At 47.1% G+C, this 22,232-nt stretch overlaps 1 protein-coding gene across 7 annotated transcripts in view; it reads right to left on the bottom strand.

Moving 5' to 3' along the window:
• Positions 1-610: 610 nt before the first annotated feature.
• DOCK3 (dedicator of cytokinesis 3) overlaps positions 611-22,232 on the bottom strand; it is an 899,254-nt gene continuing 877,632 nt past the window's right edge. For 4 of the 7 annotated variants that reach the window (XM_053600715.1, XM_053600717.1, XM_053600718.1 and 1 more), the window contains 8 exons: positions 20,100-20,221; positions 18,718-18,856; positions 18,062-18,209; positions 10,753-10,871; positions 9,188-9,275; positions 5,302-5,415; positions 4,674-4,756; positions 611-3,777 (listed from right to left, as the gene is read on the bottom strand). In XM_053600715.1, coding sequence (XP_053456690.1) covers positions 3,268-3,777; positions 4,674-4,756; positions 5,302-5,415; positions 9,188-9,275; positions 10,753-10,871; positions 18,062-18,209; positions 18,718-18,856; positions 20,100-20,221 — 1,323 coding nt within the window. In that variant the 3' untranslated portion in view covers positions 611-3,267. The remainder of the gene's footprint in view (positions 3,778-4,673; positions 4,757-5,301; positions 5,416-9,187; positions 9,276-10,752; positions 10,872-18,061; positions 18,210-18,717; positions 18,857-20,099; positions 20,222-22,232) is intronic. The other 3 variants (XM_053600720.1, XM_053600721.1, XM_053600716.1) reach the window with 2 other exon arrangements.

Here is a 22,232-nt window from a genome sequence, read left to right as displayed (position 1 = left end):
TTGCTTTTATCCAACAACCACGTAGTCGTTCCCTTTGGGAAACATCTGCTGGGGCTCAGGAGCTCACCTGCTTGCCTTTCGGCTGACCGGAAACCCGTCTTTAGGGTTGACAGAGGAGACATGGTGGGTGGACAGACTCCCCGGCCTCAAGACCTGCCAGAGGACGGAATCAAGGCCGGCCAGGCCGGGCTGCCATCCTAGATCTCTGAGGGAAGCGCCCCAACCAGGGCTACAGCAGCTTTGGGATTTCTTTAGAGTGGGGCGATAGGGGAGCTCGGGAGGTTTGTCCTCCACTCCTGGAAGAGCTCCCCACTTCCTCACCAGCTCCGGAAGCGTGGCCGAGGTGGCGGGCCCTCCCCCTCCTTCCTAGCGAAGCCCTAAGGGCCCTTGGCTGCCGAAGGGCGTGGGTCAGCAGATAAGCACTGGAGGACGTTTCCTTTTGGTATGCCCCCCTTTAAAGTGCAAGGCTTGGCTGCCTGCCCTCAGGTGGGAAGGGTTCGCTCTGCTCAGTGCTGAAAGGACATGTCTATGGGGCTAAGAGGGCTTGGAGCCCGGCGACAGGGCTTGGAGAGGGGCACATCTGTTGCTCCCATTCAGTGAATTCAGTGGGTCATTATCAGGTATTCATCTTTAATTCACATCACAGCAGTCAAGAGAGGGGGGAAAAGGTCCGGGGGCGGATATTTACATCTAAAATTCACATTACTTCTTGGATTTCGAACATGCTACCACAATATATACAGTAAAATACCTGTTGGGACATTGGTACAAATTTTTTTTTTTTTTTTTAACTTTGCTTTTCTGGTACATGTAAGATCATTTTTAAATCACTTTTTCTTTAAACATGAATACACAAAAGAAATGATTAGAAGTTTTTTGTTTTAAATAAGCACAGAATGCCAGAGGTTAAAAACACATTTATAGGGCTGAATACCAGTGGGACATCACACTCTATACATTTCTTTTTGCTCAAATTCCTGTACAAATACACAGCATTCAAATAGATATTTACAAGTAAGCTTGAAAGAATGAAAATCAGTTATTTTACAATCTTTTCAAAGGATTCTCATCTCCGGTTTCCCATTTCCTCTCAGACTGACTGATTCTCTAACCAAAGGAATTCAGAATGTGTCCTTTTCATCCAGTTAGGGAAAATGGAGAGGGAAACACAAACTGTTTCACCTTGCATAAAGCAAGGCCACATGTACCCACGCACCTCTCCTCTCCCCATCTCCTGTGCCATCAAGTGGAGAAGGTAGCTGTTCTATGATGACTGCCTTGACCAGGGATTGAGGTTCAGAAGTGCTTCAAAATTTAAAGGTGCTCTCTAAGAATCAAATCTGAAGCTAGTCCCCAACCCTAGCATCTGTAAAGACCAGATGGTCCAAAGACTAAAGCTTACAAGTGTATCTAGGCTCAGAAGCAGGCCTGCCCTTCAAGGTGGGGGCTTCCATGACTCACCCACATCCTCTGCTCCACTTTGCTTGGAGTGATCCTGATGGTATTAGAAAGAACCCACAGTAATGATAAACCCTAAAGGTAATTCAGCCCTCCATCTTTCCCAATAGGTTACTTGCTGGCATTTCTTTTAAACAAATAATTTGTTTACAAGGGAAAAACACCCTGACCATGACCTTTTCTGTTTGGAAAGAGGGGCTATGAAGAAGGGATGAAGGGCTTGGGCCCAGGGCCTGACCATGAAGGTCAGAAGAGGAAGTGGGGTGCAACATGCCTGCTTAACAAGGCAGCCTTGTGACCATCAAAGTCGTGATTATGACTGATGTGAACTCAAGCAAATAAAATAACATTTTGTAGACAGTTTTTTTTTTTTTAAGTAACTTAGAAGCACCCTGGTAAAATACTACTATACCCCCTACGCTGCCCCCCAAATACTAGAGGAAAATTGGTGCCCTGACCTGAAAGAATTTCCTATAAAGACATTACTGCGCTCTGCCCAACAGACTGGCGAGGCTGGAGAAACTGCCCTCCTGCCTACCCTGAACCCTGAGTGGTGGTCCCCATGGGGCGGGGCGCACTATACTTGGCCAGTTGAAAGATAACAATTCTACCTGCATGGCTATCTGCTTCCAAAAGGAGAAGCTCCCTCCCACCTTTTATACATAGGAGCCTGCTGAACCTGACCAGATGTCCTCAGGGCCTGGAAGCCTGTTCTGGGCAGCCAACCTCATGGCTCAGAGGTAGTGCTGAAAATCCCTGATTAGGGAGCTGATGGCAGGCCTTCTGGATGCTTTTGAAAGCACAGAGCAGCGGTTCTCAACCTGTGGGTCACAACCCACAGGAACTGTATTAAAGGGCCGCAGCATTAGGAAGGTTGAAGAACCACTGGCATAGAGGATTTCCAGCCCCTGCCACACCTTAGCCTCATTATCAAACCAGGTTCTCTACCAGATGGAAGGAGCTCAGCTCCCCATAAGGACGAAAGTGACTAGGGTAACTCCTCTGGCTCTATACCTCTACTCAGGCCCCAGAGGGTAGGAGATAACCCTTGCATATCCATTTCCCATTGGGGCTCCTGTGAGGCAAGAGATGTACCAAGAGTAGAGGGAAGTAAGTGGTCAGATATCGGAATGAGAGAAAATTCCAAAGTGGAGTAGGAGATAGCTGGCCCACAGAAGCCTGGAAGCGTGCCCTGGGCATGCATTTAGGCCTGTCACACACCTCAGTCAGCAGGTTGGCCTGACCAACCTCTCAGTTGCACACTCCTGGACGGAAGAGTGGGCAGGCATTTGTGCAAAACGTCTTGTAGCCCCTTTGTCCATCTGTGATGTGTAGTCCATGTGGTCCTTGCAATCCCTGAATGCAACCATGAACTTTTCTGTTCATACAGCAAAGGAAGAGGTCCCTAGTGCAATATCCATTCTGTGCATCTCTTTCCTGGAGGGAGGGCCTGGGCTTCTTTTCCTGGGCCCTGCAGTGTGGCAAAGTCATTCTGTGCAATATCTCCATATAGCTCCACATGGTCTGGAGCTGCAGGAGGAAGAAAGCATCTACTGCATAAAGGAAAAGGAAAACCCATAAAAATGGGAAAGTAAAAAATGAAATGAAATAAAAGAGAAGCCACAACCTTCATGCTGCTGCAGCCTCTGTACATGGCAACACATGAGTTCACGGCAGTAGAACAGTGACTTGGGGTGGTTCTCTCCTGAGTGCCAAGCCCCTCTAGCTCCCTGGGAGGACTTGCTTTCAGACCTGGAGTGGCTGGGCAAGCTGCGTGCTGAGGGCGGCATCCATACGCCTCCCTGCCCTTCACTGTTCTCCTCGGCTGTGCTCCCAGGCCATGCGAGCCTGCTCCTCCTTGGTGCTCCCAGGAGGTAGTGAGGGCTTGCGGTGCAGGCCCCGAGGTCTCTCCGTCTCTTCCCGAAGAAGCACCCCCCCATCGTGCTCCAGGGCTGGCAGGCGGGGATGGTAGGGCTTGGGTGGCAGCGCAGGTGGGTCCATGGGGTCCTGAGGGATGACACATCCAGGGGCTGAGTGGCTTCTGCATGGCTGGGCCTTGATGGAATCCAGGACAGCAGATTCAGAGAGGCTGTAGTGCACAGGGAGGTAGGGTGGCTCAAGATCTTCGTCAGCATTCCAGGTCTGGCTTGGCATGGAGTCCATGGTGTCAGTGCGAGGTGGGGCCTCTGAGGAGTGCCCAAAATTACTTTCACTCAAGGAAGACACACCGCTGCTGGCACTGCCGGACAGTGTAGAGTTACTGCCATCCAGGCCTGACTGAGGGCTTGTGGGGGAGGCTGGGATAGGGTGGAGAGGTGACTGTGAAGGAAAGGTTGGGCACATTAGAATCCCTCTCTCTAGGCAGGCTGACTGGCCTTCCACCAACAGAAGACCAAGGACCTGTTTAGGAATGAACTTTAAAATAACCCTCATCAAAAGCATGTTTCTTGTTTCTTCAGCAACAAGCTTCCAGCTCCTCCCCACAACCTCAAGTAAGCCAGTAGAATTCCAGAATCACCTGCATTTCTGTGGCCAAAAATGGGCTTGTCCTGGCTGCTGGGCATTGGTACCTCCCTGGGGCCAGGTCCCAGGCTGCTGTGGCTCTGGGATACTGACAAGGTCTGAGTTATCAGGCTAGTTGGGGTGGCGGTTGGGGGCAGAAAAAAACCCTGATGGGCCAAGATCCAGAGTTATTCTGCTGTGAAAATCTGTGGTAGACTCAGTCTTTTCCAATTTGCAGAAAAATTAACAGGCAGGATTTAAATTTTACTTTCATTAGTTTTTCATAATGCTCTGGTGTCTGACACTTCTTGCTTTTACTGAATTCTAGTTTAAAATGTTCTACATGCACACACACACAAATATTCTACAGTCCACCACAGGAACATTTATTTAGCTATTGAGCTGTGATGTATTGATACCCTGTGGTATTGGCAGAGAGCCCTGGTTTTTCAGCACTCACTCCCTACATACCCTTGGCATAGTGTCTTGCTTTTTCTAGGATCCTCTGATCTCCCTGCCTTCATGTCATTTGCTGCAAGATACATTAGTCACCTGCAACTCAAGTGTGGCTCTGGCCAACGTCAGATTCTACCAGGCTGGGGAAAGAGAAATAGTGAAGGGCTCAGGTTCCTCTTGTGGACCCCTAGGTGATTATAGAGCAGATGAAATGACTCATCTCACAGCCTGGCAGGGCTGCCTCCTCAGTACATTACCTTGCGTAGGGTCCGGGCAGGGAGGGCTGGGGGAGTATCACCCAAAGGGTGGTGGAAGGTGTCAAAGTGTGATGAGTAATGACCTGCAAAAGAAACAGAACCACAGCCTTAGTGGAGGGCCCTGCTCAGGCTGCACACCAGCACCATTTTGCTGTGCTGATGGGGCAGGCATGGAAAGAGTTCCCCAGGGACCCCTCAGCATTGAGGGCTATAGAAAATCCTCTCCTTATGTTGGCCTTCTCCAAAACGACTGCTGGGGTAAAAGAAACCTATTCCACATAGAAGTCAGGAAAGTTGAGTGCATCAGAGACTGGAACAAGAAGCTCCAAGCAGTGGCAGTTCCAGACCACTGCTAGGCGACGACAGGCTGGTGAGCAGTGTGCCTTGTACAATCAATTGTTGTCTTCAGCGTCCCTACTTGGAATGACCTTCCTGAACTAATCTGTTGTACTTAGAAACCTCGCTGACCCTACAGCCCAGCAGGATCCTTCCTGTAGTGGGATGTTTGTCCTTGGCTGAGTTATCCCGAGAATAGCCCATCTTCTTAGCCTGGATGGTTGTTACCCTGGTCCTTGATCAAAGTCTGAGACCAAGGACTATTTCAGGGACCCGCTAGAGATCTTCTTACCATGCAGCAGACTTCGGGAAGGCACTGGGGGGATCAGGATGTGGGCAGGCAGGAGGGACTGGGCCTCGCGGGCTCCGCTATCCAGGCTCCAGCTGCTGGGGGCTGCTGGCACCACTGAGGGTGGAAACAGATGGCATGAAGGGAGATTACTGCTTGAGCCACCCTTTGGGAGAAGCCCATTCTGCAGCCTGTGTATTCTTCAAGTGTGCACTATGTATCTAGTACACATGAGAATGGAATGCCAGCCCCTGGAACTAAAAACACTGGCCAAGCAAGGTACTGTGGCCTACAGGGTGAGTGGCCAGTGATGGAAACTAAAGAGGATGGCAACAGAGTGAGCTGATGTCTTAGAGTATTCAGGATGAGACAGCTGAGGAAAGTGCAGCAAAGAGTAAACATCTGCAGCCTTTGGGATTTGCCAGGAGGAGAAGAAAAAGCAGGAGAGAACAGGCTGATGAGACCAAGAGAATACAGAGAGAGTGTGCCGTAGAGCTCCTTAGCTAAAGTTAAGAGTCAGAACTCTCCTACTGCCCAAACTCAGTGGGAAAAGTAGGGAATGGGAGTCTCCAGAGCTGAGTGCATGGCCAGGGAGTAAGTAGGAACTCCATAAGAATTGGCTCCATCAATTCTTCACTTGCCCCATGCCTTGTTCCTTCTATGCCTACTGGCTGGGTTTGGGATACTCAGGAGGCTTTTTTAGGCAGGGACAGGCATTCAGTGTACTTGCTGGAAGAAAGTATAAAGCCCAGGAATTTCAGCCTAGGTCTAGCTGGACCCACTGCTTCCCAAGAGGAGGGAGGGACATGGCAGTGGAGCCCATAGATACTTTTGGTCTAGAGAAGCCCAGTTCCTGGGACCCATATTCCATGGATGTAGAGTAGGGTGGGCCCAGAACAAAGAGAATGCCCTTCTATGCCAAGGAAGAAATCCAGTGCTAGAATACCCGGACCCTCAGCCACAGATGGGGTAAGAGATTAGAGGAGAGGAGATATGCTCGACGCTGGGGTCAAAGGGAGTCATTCTGCAGGAGTATCAAGAGACATGTGAATCCTGTTGGCCTCCTACATAGAGAAGAAATAACTGTGAGAAGAAATATGCCCTTTCTTTGATGGAGCCAGACAAGCCCACTCTCTCTTTTGGGCTATTAGGGATGCAGCTCACAATCCAGGTGCCTAGCCACTGGCTTTGTTCTAAGGTAGTGGCTTAGTTCTAAGTCACTGGCTTTTCTAAGCTATTAAGCCTGAGATATCTGGGTTTGGGTTCTTCCAGGTCAACGTACTAAGTAGGGGATTCCAAGAGCCTTATGGGACCTGGAGGCTCTGGAGGGGGGAGAAGCTGTAGTCTAGCCTTCAAGGAGGATGTGACTAAGAGGGCCTGAGCCCCACGGTAGTCCAGGGATAAGGTGGTGACATCTGTCTTCTCATTGCTCAGAAACTGGTGTGGGTGTATAGAAGAATACAAGGCTGCACTATGTAAACAATCTCAGTTCTTAGGAGGATTATTCAGTCTCGTGGGCTTGCTGATGATGGCTTGGTAGAAGGAAGGCGGGCATGGCAGCAGCTGGACCTTGTGTAGGCACTTAACTGTTGCCTGAGGGAGGAAAGAATTCTGAATCTGATGAGCATAGGTATATTCCACCAGATGGCCTCTTCAGAAAGCCAGAGACAACCCAAGAATAGGCTCATCCTCACCCATACTCTTCCCAAAATCCAGTATAAGCTTCTTGGTCCTCAGTGCTGAGGCCTTCTGTCCCCCAAAGAAAACCACCTTCACCATAAAAAGCCACTAAATATCAGGGAATAAGAAGGTTGGAAATGAGTCTGGGCAGCTTCATCAAAGTGTTAGCAAGAGCCCAGGATCTAAGATGCACTGCTAACCCCTGAAAGAATTGTGGGGCTGCAAAAGTTCATCCACAAGGACCCAGAGGAACTCTAGGGCAGAAAGGCTATGGAATAAGAAAGCTAGTGTGGCTATAATGGTTTACAAAAGGGTGACTGCCTGAATGACTCCCTGTGAACCAGAAGCCATCAAGCTCATACTGAAGGCTGATGTCTGTGAGCAATGAGGCCAGGGCAACTTCGCCATGCAGCACAAGTGCATTGGGGTTAGTGGGAAGGCTAAGATGGAATGATTTATCCTAGGAGAAGAGAAGCAATCCCCACTGTCACTTTTCTTAGTGTTAACTGTCCAGCAATGGCCTGAGGGCCCCAGTGCATAGACCATGGCCCTGAGGGCCAGCTTTCCTGGTCTGACAGTCAAGGCCTGGTAAACAGATACCTGCAAGTGAGAGGTGGAGGCCTCATGGGACTCTGGACCCTGACTAACAAGAGAATGATGGCAAATATGTATAATTCCTGCCCTGGAGATAGAGACTTAGGGAGCTATTACTCTGGTCTATCTGTTGCCACTAGGCAAGTGTCTAATTTGCTGTCCACTAAGTGCTGGCCTTGAGGAGTGAACCTACTTGCCCTGGGATCAATATGTTCTGAGACAACCCTTCCTCCTTCCTTTAACTGGGGTGGGCATGCCCAGATCCTTGCTGCAGCCTGGCCTGACGTCTGAAGCTCTTCTGCGTCTGGTTGGCTTAAGGTCCTGGTCTGGCCTCCATCCATTTGAGCTCTGAGCCTGAGTAGGCTCCTTGGCTAGTTCTGAGATTATACTGCATCTCAGGTGAAAAGTGTTCTAGTCTTCAAGGCCAAAAGTGCATTCTGTCTTGGGTTATGGCTTCAGGAGTCCAGGAAGCTGTGTGTTTTCAAGATTCACACCCTTGAGACTAGGAAGGCATCTTCAGCCAGAATCTCCAGGCCCTTTGTAGCTGAACATTCAGTGCCAATGCCCTCCAGGCACTGAGGTTGTGGACTCAGTGTTTGGTTTCTTTAAAGAGGACCCTGAGGTATGTCTTTCATGATATGAGGAACAATAATAGTGGGGACAGAAGACAGTGGTTGATGAGCAGGTACAATGATAGCATGCTGACAGCTTTAGGGATGGAGCATGCTGTGTTGATAGGAAGTGAGTGTCCCCTAAATTTCAACAGATGGAAGAGAGGGGAGGAGAGCCTATGGAGAGAGGGGCTGATACAGGGCTAAGTTCTGGGTGCATTGCTTCGTGTTAAAATAAACTCAAGTCTCCTTCTCTGGGGCTTTAGACCAGGGTCATATAGGTCTGAGTCTGGTTATTTAACAGTTTGGAGGAGTAAAATGCCACTATCTAAATATTCCTAGTACTAAGGAGGACCTGTTCAGTCCTGGTATGTTTAATGGCCTTACAATGTAGAAGACTCAACAGCAGCTGCTAGCTAAAGTGGTTACAGGTAGACTGGGCTCCTTTGGGAGCACCCAGGGTTTTACTTAGAGAACCCGGTCTCTGGGAAGCTGGCATGTTCTTCCCATTCCTTTGGGGCTTGTTTGACCAAGGCCATATCTTGAGCTCAAAGGTGAGATTCTTGAGGGCTCAAGTTGAGAGGGACAAAAGGGTGCTCGCTTCGGCAGCACATATACTAAAATTGGAACGAGAGGGACAAAAGGGGCCACAGGGCCTGGGAATTCTGGGGCTGGTTGGGAAAAGCCTAGGGAAGTTGACACAATTCTCACATAGCAGCCTGGCTCCCCCTAAATCTGGTCTCAGAGCAGATGGCAGCTGGGGCTTCTCTGAATGTGGGCCCTGGGGGTGGGGCAGAATAACAATGAAAGGATCTAAACCTCAGCATCAAGTCAGATATGGATTAAAGAATGCACACAGAAATTGATCAGAACTCTTGGCAGATAGACTGATCTGCCTTGAGGAGTATGGCTCAGCCTGGGCCAGCTGGCACTCAGGGACAAAAGTCAGACACTCAGTATGGGAACAGACATGGGGGAGGTCACCTGGAGAGGGGAAGCAATACCTTTTTCAGCCACAGATAGATTGGGATCACTGCAGGGTTTGCAGGCTCCAACCACTTGCTGGAACAGGGCCCTCTGGAAATTTGGTGTCTGAGGGAAGGAGAAAAAAAAATCACAGAGGGTGTAAACAGCAAGTTACATATTGGGGGGCAGGGGGCAGAATTTTGGGCCACAGGAGCCAGGACTTCCAAGATCAGACAGGGGAAATCAAACCAGCAGTATGGCTCACACGTCATTTGAGGCAAATCCTCCAGTAGGGATGGGCTGGGACTCAGGCTATCTTATGTAGGGTCCAAGAAACAGGGCATAAGTACCTGGAAGCATCTAACTGTCTATAACCTTTTGTCTGGCCAAGGAAATCCATTAGCAGAAAGGATTTAGCATCCTGGAGAGGTCTTGCACAGGCCCATGTTAGCAGAGAGGGTAGGGAAAAGGGCAGCATGTGTAGCACCCAAGGCAAGTCACAGACAGGATCTGCTGGTTTTGGTTGTGTTTTTTAAATTTTTATTTATTTATTTATTTTGGCCAGGGCTGGGTTTGAACCCGCCACCTTCGGCATATGGAGCTGGCGCCCTACTCCTTTGAGCCACAGGCATGGCCCGGTTGTGTTTTTTTAAAAGATAAGAGTCTCTTTCTAAAGAGTCCCAGATAGAGTGCAGTTGCATCAGCTTAGCTCACAGCAACCTCAAACTCTTGGGTTCAAGTGATTCACTTGCCTCAGCCTCCTGAGTAACTGGGACTACAGGGACCTGCCACAAAGTCTATTTTTAGAGACCGAGTCTTGGTCTTGCTCAGGCTGGTCTTGAACTCCTGAGCTCCTCCCATCTTGGCCTCCCAGAGTGCTAGGATGACAGGTGTAGATTCTGTGCCTGGCCAGGACCTGATATTTTGATGGATGGTTGCCAAGCAGATCTGTTTCCTTTGTCTGGCAGTGCTAATTAGGCACAGGGAGATACCACTGAGAAATTCTGGCACTCTTTTGAGGCTAGATAAGTCACTTGGAGGTGACTTTTGGACTGTGATAGAAAGGGAGTGGGCATAATGCACAGGGAAGGAAGTTGATCTCTGAAATTCTCTGTCAAGGCCCCCAGGGAGAGTATTTGGAGAGCTCTGTGTAAATAGTGTGGACAGAAGCCCCAGCAAAAAGTGAGGGGCTTCAGGTGGATTCATGAGTAAAAGAGGCAGAGCTTGCCCTAGTGGGGATGCTCCACATATATGGAGGAAAGATATCCTCCAGACTTATCTATACCTCTGCCTTCTTGAGACAGGCTGCAAAGAACTAATTTCTTTTGCCCGATTGTTCAGGGATGAGGAGTCCAGGAGTGCAGCCAAAAGGACAGACAGCCATAGAAGTAATGCTGGTTCCAAAACCCTACTGCCATTCTACCCACACCTGGTCCTCAGATTCACTTCCCTCCTCACCCAGAAGCATAGCAGTCTTCTAAGAGATGGTTCAGCAGAATGGAGAAGGTGTGTAGGACAATGCAGAAGGCTCAGTGAATACAATGGGGGAGGCATAGGTCAACAAACTTGCAGCAGAGGACAGTCAGTAGGGTAGGTTTACTACCTGTCCATTTTCCAGGATGGCTGCTGGATACATGGCACTGCTTGGGCGGTCCCGGTGTGTGGGTAGCAGCAACATCATTTCCCGGGCATGGCGGTACTTATCTGGCAGAGAGGGAGAGCCTGTAACCAAGTGAGAATAATCAAGCACAGATGACAAGCCACAGATGGAGGGCCCAGCAGTCAAGCAGCCTTAGGCCTTGGGAACCAGGTTAGGTTTCCCTTCCAGCGGAGTGAGGATGAGCTCAGCAAGCACAGGGGGAATGAAGCAGAGCCTGGCAAGTGGATGGTGGTGGGGGCTGCAGCTGGTTTTCCCTGCTGAGGCAGTTGGCAGCTACAGGATGGGGTGATGCAGACCTCCTGATAGAGCCCCTTACTGTGCTCAGAGGCAGAGGGTGAGGAGAACTGAGAACTGGAACAGAGGGCTAGAAAGCCTCTGCACCAAGCACTCTCAGGGGATAGGTGTGACCTACAGGCTAGGCTCATAGGGGGCTCAGGGCAGCTTGCAATGGAGCCATCACACAGAGACACAGACACTCAGGTAACATAGCGAACAGTTCTTACTTGACATGTTGTGTCTCTATACACTTACCTTCTCCTGACACTGCTGGCCCTGTTCTCAGCTGACCCCTTTCTACCTTTTGTCAGAGGCTTCTCCCAGATTCTAGGCCCCCAGCATCTGGCCTCTGCCTTCCTGCCTGTCCTGAAGCCTGTCTGACTATGAGCCAGGGCCCTGTACACAAGTGACTCACAGGGTTTCTCTCTGTGAGACTTACCCTTCAGTAAACTCAGGAGTTACTGAGCTAATCTGGAAGTTGTGGAGCCTTAACTCCACTCTTTAGTTGACTTGGTTCATGTTCTCCTATGAGCCCTCTGCAGAGACTTCCCAGGCCACCATGCCCTTAGGGGCTGTTTTGGAGGCCAGATCAAGCCAAGCATGGTGTGACCCAGTCCCCATAGATTCATGCCATAGATATAGGTCCAGGAATGTGTCAACCTTCGGAACTTAGGAAGTTCTTCCACAGTAGCATTAAGAATAACTTGATGGTTTTCCTGGGGAATAGGTAGTTTGGAAGGCCCTCCAAATGTGCACTGCTCATTCTGCCAGATACCAGCATATCCATGAGAAATCACCAGGAGCACAGGACCCCTCATTTGTACCCCAATGCCTCTGGCTGGCTCATGTGGTTGAAACACCTCTCTCTGTGTGCCCTGAGGGAAACTACCCTGTTTTCCCAAAAATAAGACAGTGTCTTATTTTAAGGTGTGCTCCCAAAGATGCGCTAGGTCTTATTATCAGGGAACGTCTTATCTTTCCTGTAAGTAGGTCTTATTTTCGGAGGATGTCTTATTTTCGGGGAAACAGGGTAGATGATTAAGACCAGCCCATGGGCTGCAACAGAAGAGTGAATCTGCAGCACTCAGGGGCTCTATGTTCCTAAAACTCAGAGTCTCTGAGGCTTTCCTTTGAGTGTGCAGTGACAACACTGTTAGAACACAGGGAAAAAATGGTCTTCTTCAGCAAGCTTGATCTGGAGTCATTAGGAAATTCCACTTGTATTCATTTTAGTCCAAGAAGATGAAGCTAAAGTACTTTGGAGTATTTTAGTCCAAGAAGATGAAGCTAAAGTACTTTGGAGTCAGCATAATAAGTACCAGTAATATAACTTTTCCCACAGTTGGGCTGAATGATCCTGCTTGTAAAACCTTAGGGCTGGCTTTAAGACCTAATCTTTAAAAGTATCCTTCACTGATAAGGCAAGGATTAAAGTGTGAGTTTTTGAAAAACTGGGTCTGAATTGCTATTATTTTGTTATTTTACTGGATTCTATGTTCTTCTTCAAAACTTGTGCTCTTAGGCAACTCTAAGAAGATGACTATGTAAAGAAGAAAGAAAAAAGCTTCTAAGCTCACTGCTTTATATAGTACATTCCCAACAAGAAACTCAGAATGTTCCCCTGAGCCCTGCAGGCCACAGCTCAAGATAGGACTACCTTCATTTAGCATACACTATTTACACTATTTAGCACCTTTACAACAGCTCAGTCATGTTATCCTCCTATGCAATGCCCCTTCCATACCAGGCATGTGCTTGGAACCTAGGAGACTGTCTTTCTCAGATTGTCCATAGTCCTTCACTTCGTGGAGTTTGTAGTCTGGCTTGTAAGGCTAACTCCACACTTTTGTACTCAATGTCCTGATCCATGTTAGGGGGATAGGATGGAGCACAGCAGCATTGCAGGTCCAAGTCAGGGACTAGATCTTCTTCTGAGGATTTGGACTCATACTATGGCAGCCTTTCTATTTATTTATTTATTTATTTTTATATCATAGCTGTGTACATTAATGCGATTGTGGGGCACCATACACTGGTTTTATAGATAGTTTGACACATTTTCATCACACTGGTTAACATAGCCTTCCTGGCATTTTCTTAGTTATTGTGTTAAGACATTTATATTCTACATTTACTAAGTTTCACATGTACCCTTGTAAGATGCACCGTAGGTGTAATCCCACCAATCACCTTCCCTCCGCCCATCCTCCCCCCTTCCTCCCCTCCCTCTCCCCCTCCCTCATATTCTTAGGTTATAACTGGGTTATAGCTTTCATATGAAAGCCATAAATTAGTTTCATAGTAGGGCTGAGTACATTGGGTACTTTTTCTTCCATTCTTGAGATACTTTACTAAGAAGAATATGTTCCAGTTCCATCCATGTAAACATGATGGCAGCCTTTCTATTGCTATAACAAAGAGGTGCTCTATGTTACCACCAAACTTTTCAACTCTACTGCCTCATGTCTTTTCTATTACCCTCTTCTCTGGGCAGCCAATCCCAAGGTATGAGAGGGTGATGGCTATTTTTCATGAAAACATTTTTTTTTTAATTTTTTTGAGACAGAGTCTCACTTTGCTGCCCTTGGTAGAGTGCCATGGCGTTACAGCTCATAGCAACCTCAAACTTTTGGGCTCAAGCAATCCTCTTGATTCAGTCTCTTGGGCAGCTGGGACTACAGGCACCCACCACTATGCCTGGCTATTTTTTTTTTTTTTTTTAGAGACAAGGTCTTGCTCTTGCTCCTGCTGGTCTCAAACCTGTGATCTCAGGCACTCCAGCTGCCTCAGCCTCCCAGAGTGCTAGGATTACAGGTGTGAGCCACTGCACCTGGCCTCATCAAAACATTTAAACACCACAAGGGATTCTATGTTCCTGGGACTTCTGAACTACTTGAGTTATAGTCTGGTAAACCCCAGGGAGGATAAGTCTCAGTGTGACTGATTGAGCTGCTCAAAGAGGATCATTCAAAATTCCCGTATCCTAGCCCCAGTCAGCTTTTTGACCACCTGGAGGAGCTGCTGACTGACAAGAGTTTAGACTGTGCCTTGCAGGCCATTCATCTTGGAGGTTTCCAAAGCAACAGGAACCACAGCAGACAGTGCCAATGGCATCACAAGGAAGGCTACTGGTCTCAGAACAACTCCTGGGAGAGGGGAAGCAACTCCAATGCAAATGACTCCCCTCCAGATCACCTTTTTCAGGAAAGCTTTCCCCTCTCTGGTAACAGGAGACAAACCCTGAACGGACTGCTCCCTCCTTTCTTTGGCCAGGGTTCATCTACTACTGCATCTACCACATTTATTTGAAAACATCAGATGCCATGTCACACAGTCTTCTATCTTCTCTCATAGAACCTAACTTTTGTGCCTGACAGATGTTGGTCCTGCAGCTTTCTCCAGATGGGCCTGTATGTGGATTGTATGAATGTTGTAGTCTAGGAGGGATTTCCTTTCTTTCTTATTTCCCCCAGATCCTTGTCAGCATTCCCTGCTTTGGGTCCAGTTCTATTTAACCATTTTGTTTACTTTTGCACTTAATGTCTACCCCAGACATTAAGGTAGACAGGGAAGGGACTTCTCTTAACCTTCCTCTATGTGATATTCTGAATTTTGTCCGTTGCGATAACTTGTATCCCAAAATTGCAACCGTCAATGGCTTCCTTCCCAAAATGTACATGTACTCCTCATAAAAGACTCTCATTCTCCTCCCTAGTATCTGGGTTAGCTTCAGTGACTTGACTAGCCAATAGAAATGTGGCAAAAGGGATTTTCTGGGACATCCAAGGCTGGGTAATAAGGAGTTTGCAGCTTCTGCCTGGGTCTCTTGAATTAGATGCCCTGGTGAAAAGCCACCATGATGTGAGAAACCCAAGCCACATGGAAAAGTCATAAGTAGGAGCTCAAGTTGACAGCCCCAGCAGTGCACCCAGCTGAGTGCCAAAATCAACTGCCAACTATGCGAGCAAGCCATCTTAGACGTTAGTCCAGTTGAACCTTTAGATAACTCCAGCCTCAGGTGACATCTGACTCCAAAGGAGAATTGCTCAGTGATCCCATAGAACAGTTAGAGATGATAATAAGTTGTTGTTTTAAGATGAGAAGTTTTGGGAGTGGGTGATTATGTAGTATTAGGTAACCAAGCCTTGGGAAATAAAGAGAGGTTATTTCCAAGGAAGGGAAAAATAATTTCTCTCTTTTCAATTCTAATGTAGTGCCTTCTGAAGCAAGATCCTCACAGATTCCTCACTCAGTAAAACTTGACAAGGACAAAGATGGTAACAGCCAGCCTGTGAGGTCCCTAATAGCAGGGCCTGCTTATTCCTCCTTTTCGTTCTCTCTAGGGTTCTGAGTACCTGCATGACCTAGAGGAAGTGTCTGAGCAATGTCAGAGTGGAACTGGGTTAAAATGTCCATCCTTGTGGGGAGGGGGTTCAGTAAACATCTACCTAACAGGTACAATGTAGGAGTATATGGCACACCTCCTAGGTGAAAGACTCAACTACAACTCTGATGCTACCTAACAAATAACAATGTAACCCAATCAATCATATGTACCCTTATATTAATCTGAAATTTAAAAAAAAGTCTGTCCTTCTGTCTTTATCAACGTTCATGATTCAGAAATTCTTCAGCCTAGAATACCAATATAAAGTCTTAGATATAGCTGAGCACATCTTATAGAGGCTTCTGGTTAGAAAAAGAAAAGGTGGGACTCTGAAATTTATTTCTGCAGCCCTGTTGAGCATTTACCTTAAGACCCTATAAATGCCAGTGTCTGCTAGTCTGCTATAGCAAATACAGCTAACTTCATAGGGTTCCCTTTCTTTTTATTTATAAAGCCATCTTTCAGTGTGCTTTCTTTTTTAATTTATTTATATTTATTAATTTATTATTTTTTATTGTTGGGGATTCATTGAGAGTACAGAGAACCAGGTTACACTGATTACATTTGTTAGGTAAAGTCCCTGTTATAATTATGTCCCACCTTCAAGAGATGTGTCACATACCATGACCCTCCAGCCCTTCTTCCCTCTCTTGGCTTCCCTATTTCCCTACCCCCCACCATATACCAGGTCATCAATTGTCCTCATATCAGAATTGAGTACATTGGATTCTTCTTCTCCATTCTATTTATTTATTTATTTTGGAGACAGAGTCTCAGTCACCCTGAGGTTGAGTGCCATGGCATTACAGCTCACACCAACCTCAAACTCTTGGGCTTAAGTGATTCTCTTGCCTCAGCCTCCTGAGTAGCTGGGACTATAGGCACCCGCCACAACACCTGGCTATTTTTTAGAGATGGGGTCTCATTCTTACTTAGGCTGGTCTTGAACTCCTGAGCTCAAGCACAACACCTGCCTCGGCCTCCCAGAGTATTGGGATTACAGGCATGAACCACTGCACCTGGCCCTCAGTGTGCCTTCTTATAACACAAATCACTACTCCTTCTCTATGTAGCCTTCACATAATAACAAATGTCAGCATGTACCAAGGTTTTGGTTCATTTGTTTTATTTAGCATTAAAAATGTCTGCTCCCAAATGCTGGTTCTCCTTTTCTGAATCCCACAGTCCATGTTAGGAAGCAACATAGATAGTGGAATGGGCATCAGACTGAGAGGGCTAGTGAGTATACAGCTTGGTCATGAATGGGTAGGTGGCCTTAATACCATCCTCAACTCCTGCCCCACTGACCTATTCCCTTACAGGAAATGAGGGGTTGGTATGGATGCTTCAGGTGAAAGTCTATGACTGCACCTATTGCAACATTAGCCCTCTTCCCTCCAGTTTGCTAAGGCTTTCCCAGTGGCCAATGTATCTTTCCACTATGCCACACTGCCCCTGTTCTCTCCATTTCCACTGAGGTCCTTATAGGTTTGTGTGCTTTGGAAAGATTCTTTATTTAATGATCTTCAATGTCATAAGTTTGCACTAGTTTTCTTTGTCTTCATGATAATGAGAAAAACAAACAGATCTCTCTCTAAAGCCTGGAAGCAACAACCAGTGACTGGCTGGCAAGTTCAGACCACTGTGACCACCCTGCAGAGTCAACCCTGAGAAACACTACATCTTATTATTTCTATTTCTACAGCTTCTATTTCTACAACTCATTTCTATTCCACCACAAAAGTTTCTATCTAAAAGGATAGATTCAATGTTGACTACAGGATGTGAAAAAGATGTTGGGTCTCCACAAACAACATTTATTCACTTGAATAAGAAATTAGCATTAATTGACAATGTAAATAGGTTTTTACAGAGCCTTCTCTCCTGATTAAGCCTTTCCAAACTCAACAAAGTATTTCTGATTGTTGTTATTGTTTTAGAATAATGTTTTCAGAGTTAATTTTAGGCTTTAAGTTTGCTTTTCATACTCTATCATCAGACTTGATTCCTCAAAAGGCTCACTTTTGCCTTGACTTTAATTTTTTTTCTAACAAACTTTTTTTTTTTTTTTGAGACAGACTCTCATTTTGTCATCCTTGAGAGTGCTGTGGCATCATGGCTCACAGCAACCTCAAACTCTTGGGCTCAAGTGATCTTTTTGCTTCAGCCTCCCAAGTTGCTGGGACTATAGGAACCCCCTACAATGCCCAACTATTTTTAGAGACAAGGTCTTGCTCTCACTCAGGCTTCCCAGAGTGCTGGGATTACAGGTGTCAGCCACCATATCCAGTCCTCTAACAAACATTTCAATGGGAAAGAACCGAGCTTTCTCCTTGACTGTATCTTCTCTTACTGAGGCACAATGGTTGCCTCTCGGTGGCAGCACAGCAGCAACCCACTGGAACAGGCTCTAAAGCCAGTCCACAAGAGAGGTCTGGAGGCAGGAGTCCTTAGTACTAAAAGCACAGATGAACATTTGCTGCATCACAGGGCTGCTCTCAAAGACACAGACACAGAAGAGAGGAGGATGAGTAGGGTTCATTAAGTACTCCCTTCTCCTTTCTGCAAGCAGCACCCTGCCATCCTTACCTCGGGCACTGGAAGGAGCAGAGGTAATCATCTGGGATGGTGCAGAGTGAGTGGAACTCAGGCTGGAAGAAGAAGGGCTTGCCTGGGATGAGGACAGAACAGAGACGTTGGTGACTGAGCCCTGGTACCTAGGGTTGGGATACACGAGCTGCAAAGGGAGAAAAATCAGCAAGATAGAGTTCTGAATGGCCAGAAGTGTAGGGTTGATGCAGAGTCAGCTTCTTGATGCCCTAAGGTGCCCAGAACTAGTGTTGGATGCTGTACCCTGATGGAGGTCAGAGTAATGGCTGGCACTAGGTCCACCCACACCACCCACATGGAACAGGACTATTAGGCTGGCCCTGCTATGGTACCCATGGAAGAAGAAGGACTAAGCTAAAAGGAATGCCAGGCAAGAGGGCCATCTCATATAGGATCTGTCCCAGGGGATCTCTGAGAGCAGCTGGATTTCTTTTTTGGGAAATAAGGCCTAGAAACTGAGACTTGGAATGGTGTGTAGAAGGAAGGCATGTTTTTAGCTCTGGTGAGGGGTGATCTGAATTCAAAAACTAGAGAACTAGGTAGAGTTACTAGCGCTCATACCAGACTCTCAAATAGAAAGGTGAGTCCTCTAGGCATGGTACCCTAGCCCCATTCTCCCTGGACAGCTCTGGTACCTGCATGTGGTGGTACAGATCCTCAGGAGCCTCGCCCATGGAGCTGTCGCCTAGCATCACCATGTTTCCTGCTTCGCTAGACGCATGTGAGGAGAGGGAGGATGATGAATGGCGGCCTGTGCCCATCAAGTTCACGGGGCTGTGAGCAAGAGTGGGAAATAGGGAGGAGTTAGTCCCATGGCTGAGATACCATGTGGGTGGTAGGGGAACAGCAGAGGGGAATGTGTGAAAAAGTCATCCCCAATCTCAGCCACCACTAGTTTGGAAGGTTCCCTATCCAATGCTCATACTCATCTGAGGTGTGGAGCAGCTCTGAGCCTCACCCTGCTACTCCCAAGCCCTTGTTCTGGGAGGGCCAATGGTGGGTTGGCCTAGCCTCTAGAACTAAATGGTTTATTGCCTGAACGGGCTAGGTGGTCAGTCTGATGACATTAGCAGTTTCTCAGGAGGCATGAAAGACAGATACTAAGTTAGGTCAATGATCCCAGGGCTCCCTTTCTATGGGGTAGAAGTCTGAGCCAGTACCCACATCTTGATGGGATCTGTTCTTAGGTCACAGATATCTTGCTGGAATGGGGAAGCTATCAAAATAGCTGGCTGTGAACTATGTGAGCTTCCTTCCACATCTGTGGCCACAGATTGCCAATAGCTCTCTTCTAGCAATACCAGAATCCTTTAATCCATTTGTTCCTCCTCATTTACTGAGTGCCCACTCTGTACTGAGTTGCTACTCACACCAGAAAACAAACCTAAGTAAGGGGTTCCTCTCAATAACCCACTCCTACAACCTGGACCTTCCTGCTCTAGAGGCTGGAGTATTCTCACCTGTGTATCCAAGCAAACCAGGACTCCTGAATTCAGAGCAGCCTCACCTTGAGGTCCACGTCACTATGCTGTTTTCCTCCTTAAAACTGATCAGTGACCCTCATTGCCCTTGAGATCCAAAGCCTTACATGAACAAGCCCCATTCAGAGCTTGTCCTGTCCCCTTCTGTCCCCTGGAATCCTGCCCTCCAGCCGCTTGACTTTACTTTGGTACTGACCAAGCTGGCTTGGTCACATCTTAAGGCTTCCATATGTCTCAGTCACCCTGCCTGGGTCACCCTTCTAACCTCAAATCTTTTGTGCTTAGCAAACTTCTACTTATTCTTTAAAATGTACCTCCTACTTCATGTTTTCACAATACCATGTATACACTTCTGTCACTCCAGATAGTGACTGACAAAATGCAGGGTGTAGGTTCGATGTAAATGTTTGCCTTGTGTGTAGGTAAAAGGGAATATGAGGGAGTGCACACCAAGTACTTTAGGACTTCTTTTCTTTGACCCTTGATACATAGACTTACCTCTCCAGAGGGAACTCTCCCCAGCCCTAAGAGCATACCTGTGTCGGTGGGTCATCTTCATGCTCTCAGGACTCAAGGGGCTATGAGATGCCAGAACATTTCCCCGGGGGGTGCTGGTGCCTGAACATGCAGGGCTTAGCTTATCCAAACCTGGAAACTCCTGTTAAGAAATGAATGTCCTTTCATAGAGAGTAAAGAATAAATAAGTAATTAAAGGGTAGGAAGGAAGAACTGGCTAGTGGTTGAAAATATAAAAGAAACAAACAAAAAAATAAATAAAAAGAAAATATAAAAGAAAGCAGAAAGAGTCATATGCTGTGCTGCTGACTTCTTTTGGGCAACACCCTCTTTAAAACTAAAAAAATACTCCTAACTGCACTGGAGCCTAGGCCAGAGGGTGTAGAATCCTACGTTGACTTCAGAGAAGCACATCTGGAATAGGCTGAAGCCAGTCTGAGCACGCAGGAGCATGTTAATAGGTGGTGTTTTCATTACAGAATAAATAGAACAAGAGCTGGGAAGGAGGAAAGGAAGAGCTTATTATCAGCTTTCAGGTAGTGTGTACCTTTTACATAAGGATTGGGACTGGGTTTTACTGGATTGCTAAATGGCCTAGCTCTTGCTGACCTGGGTTAAATTGCCTGTGACAGAGTCTTTGGAGAGACAGGACATAAAATCCTGATGTAAGTAATTAAAAACAGCACAGTTCTATTTTAGCATAATTAAATTCTTATCAAGTCTGTAGACTTCTGGGTAGAAGCTTCTGCTTTGAAATCCTACCGCATGCTGGCTTCTGTTCCTGTTTGCTGAGGAAGCAAAGCCCAACTGTCTGGGTTTCCTCAAACCCTTCATAATCTGTGGTGGACAAGAGCCCTAAGTCCATTGGGGATGCTTCTGAGCTCATCCTGAAGAGGCAGAAGGTTTTCTATCCCCTTCTTCTAAAACATGCAGAGGGCTGAAATGTGCTTCTGCAGCTAGAGAGGACACCTTCACATGCGCCACCTGAGACTTTGACATATGTGGGCAAGCATTTTGTGTGTGTGTGTGTTTGCTGCAGTGATCAGACTGCCCACATGGTGGAGAACCTCCTTAGTAACAGGTTCTAGCCTTCTTGGGCCATCTGCTGTGAAAGGGAAGTTTGCACACATCAGAGACCAGCCATAATGTCAGGAGACAGAGTAGAATAAGAGGTAATGGAATACTCACCATGTTCAGTGACACTACGCTATTTCTTTACTAAACTGACACTCCATTTTTAAGGGGGAAACATAAAAGACCTCTGCATGTTTCACTTTGAAATACCATGGGAGAATCCTAACAGAAAGGAACAATTTCAGGCTCTACAGCCTTCCTGGAAAGGTGGAAAGTGCCTACCTCTCAAACTATGACAAGCTTGTATTTTTCTTTTTGCTTTTCATGTTGTATATACTTGTGCAGGAACAGGCTGAGACCTGCACTGGGAGCCTGGAGGGACTGAGATGACCAGAATCTCCAGCATCCAAGAATAAAGCAGGTCAGCTCCAAATAGGTCAGCCCACTGAGTCCAAGTGGTCCAACCTCCCTCAGGGCCTCTGTTGGCTAGTGGTCATCTCTAAAGGGTCATTTCTTGTTTATGACAGCCTGGTACAGGACTGAACAGCTCTACTTCTTATCTCCCTGCTACTTCTATCCAGTGTTCCTAGGTTAGGGAACCTAGGTAAGGTAAGAGAAACTTTGCTTCCATGCCAGGTAGCAGCAGGTAACTGGACTAATACCCTTGAGATCTGAGGGCCAGCCTGTTTGGCAGGAAGGCATCTTTAGCAATCATTTGGAGTTAGCCCCATGGTTGAAAAAGAGGTAAAAGTGTATGACTAGGGGACACAAGACCACCTGAACTCTATCCTCAGTCACTCAGCATTCCATGTAAGACCCTGCCAAAGAAAACTAGTCCTGGAATACAGGTCCTTCCTATTGGTAATCAGTCCTTGGGCCAAACCCTGCTTTGGAGGCTGATAAGTCAAGCCAGAGTTAAGAAGCCTTTCTGGGGCCTGGTGCAGCCTCAGAACCTGTCTGACTCCTCTAAGAACAGCCAGAATGAACGTATTGCCTATCCTAGGCTTTTTTAGATGTAAAGCCTGGGTTGCCAAACATGATGGAGGAAGTTGGGAGGGAAGGGGAGAAAGGGAAACAGA

The sequence above is a fragment of the Nycticebus coucang genome, chromosome 8, assembly GCF_027406575.1.
Source record: "Nycticebus coucang isolate mNycCou1 chromosome 8, mNycCou1.pri, whole genome shotgun sequence".
Taxonomy (NCBI): domain Eukaryota; kingdom Metazoa; phylum Chordata; class Mammalia; order Primates; family Lorisidae; genus Nycticebus; species Nycticebus coucang.
Note: the sequence above shows the minus strand (reverse complement) of the source record. Positions and strands in the feature narration are given on the sequence as shown.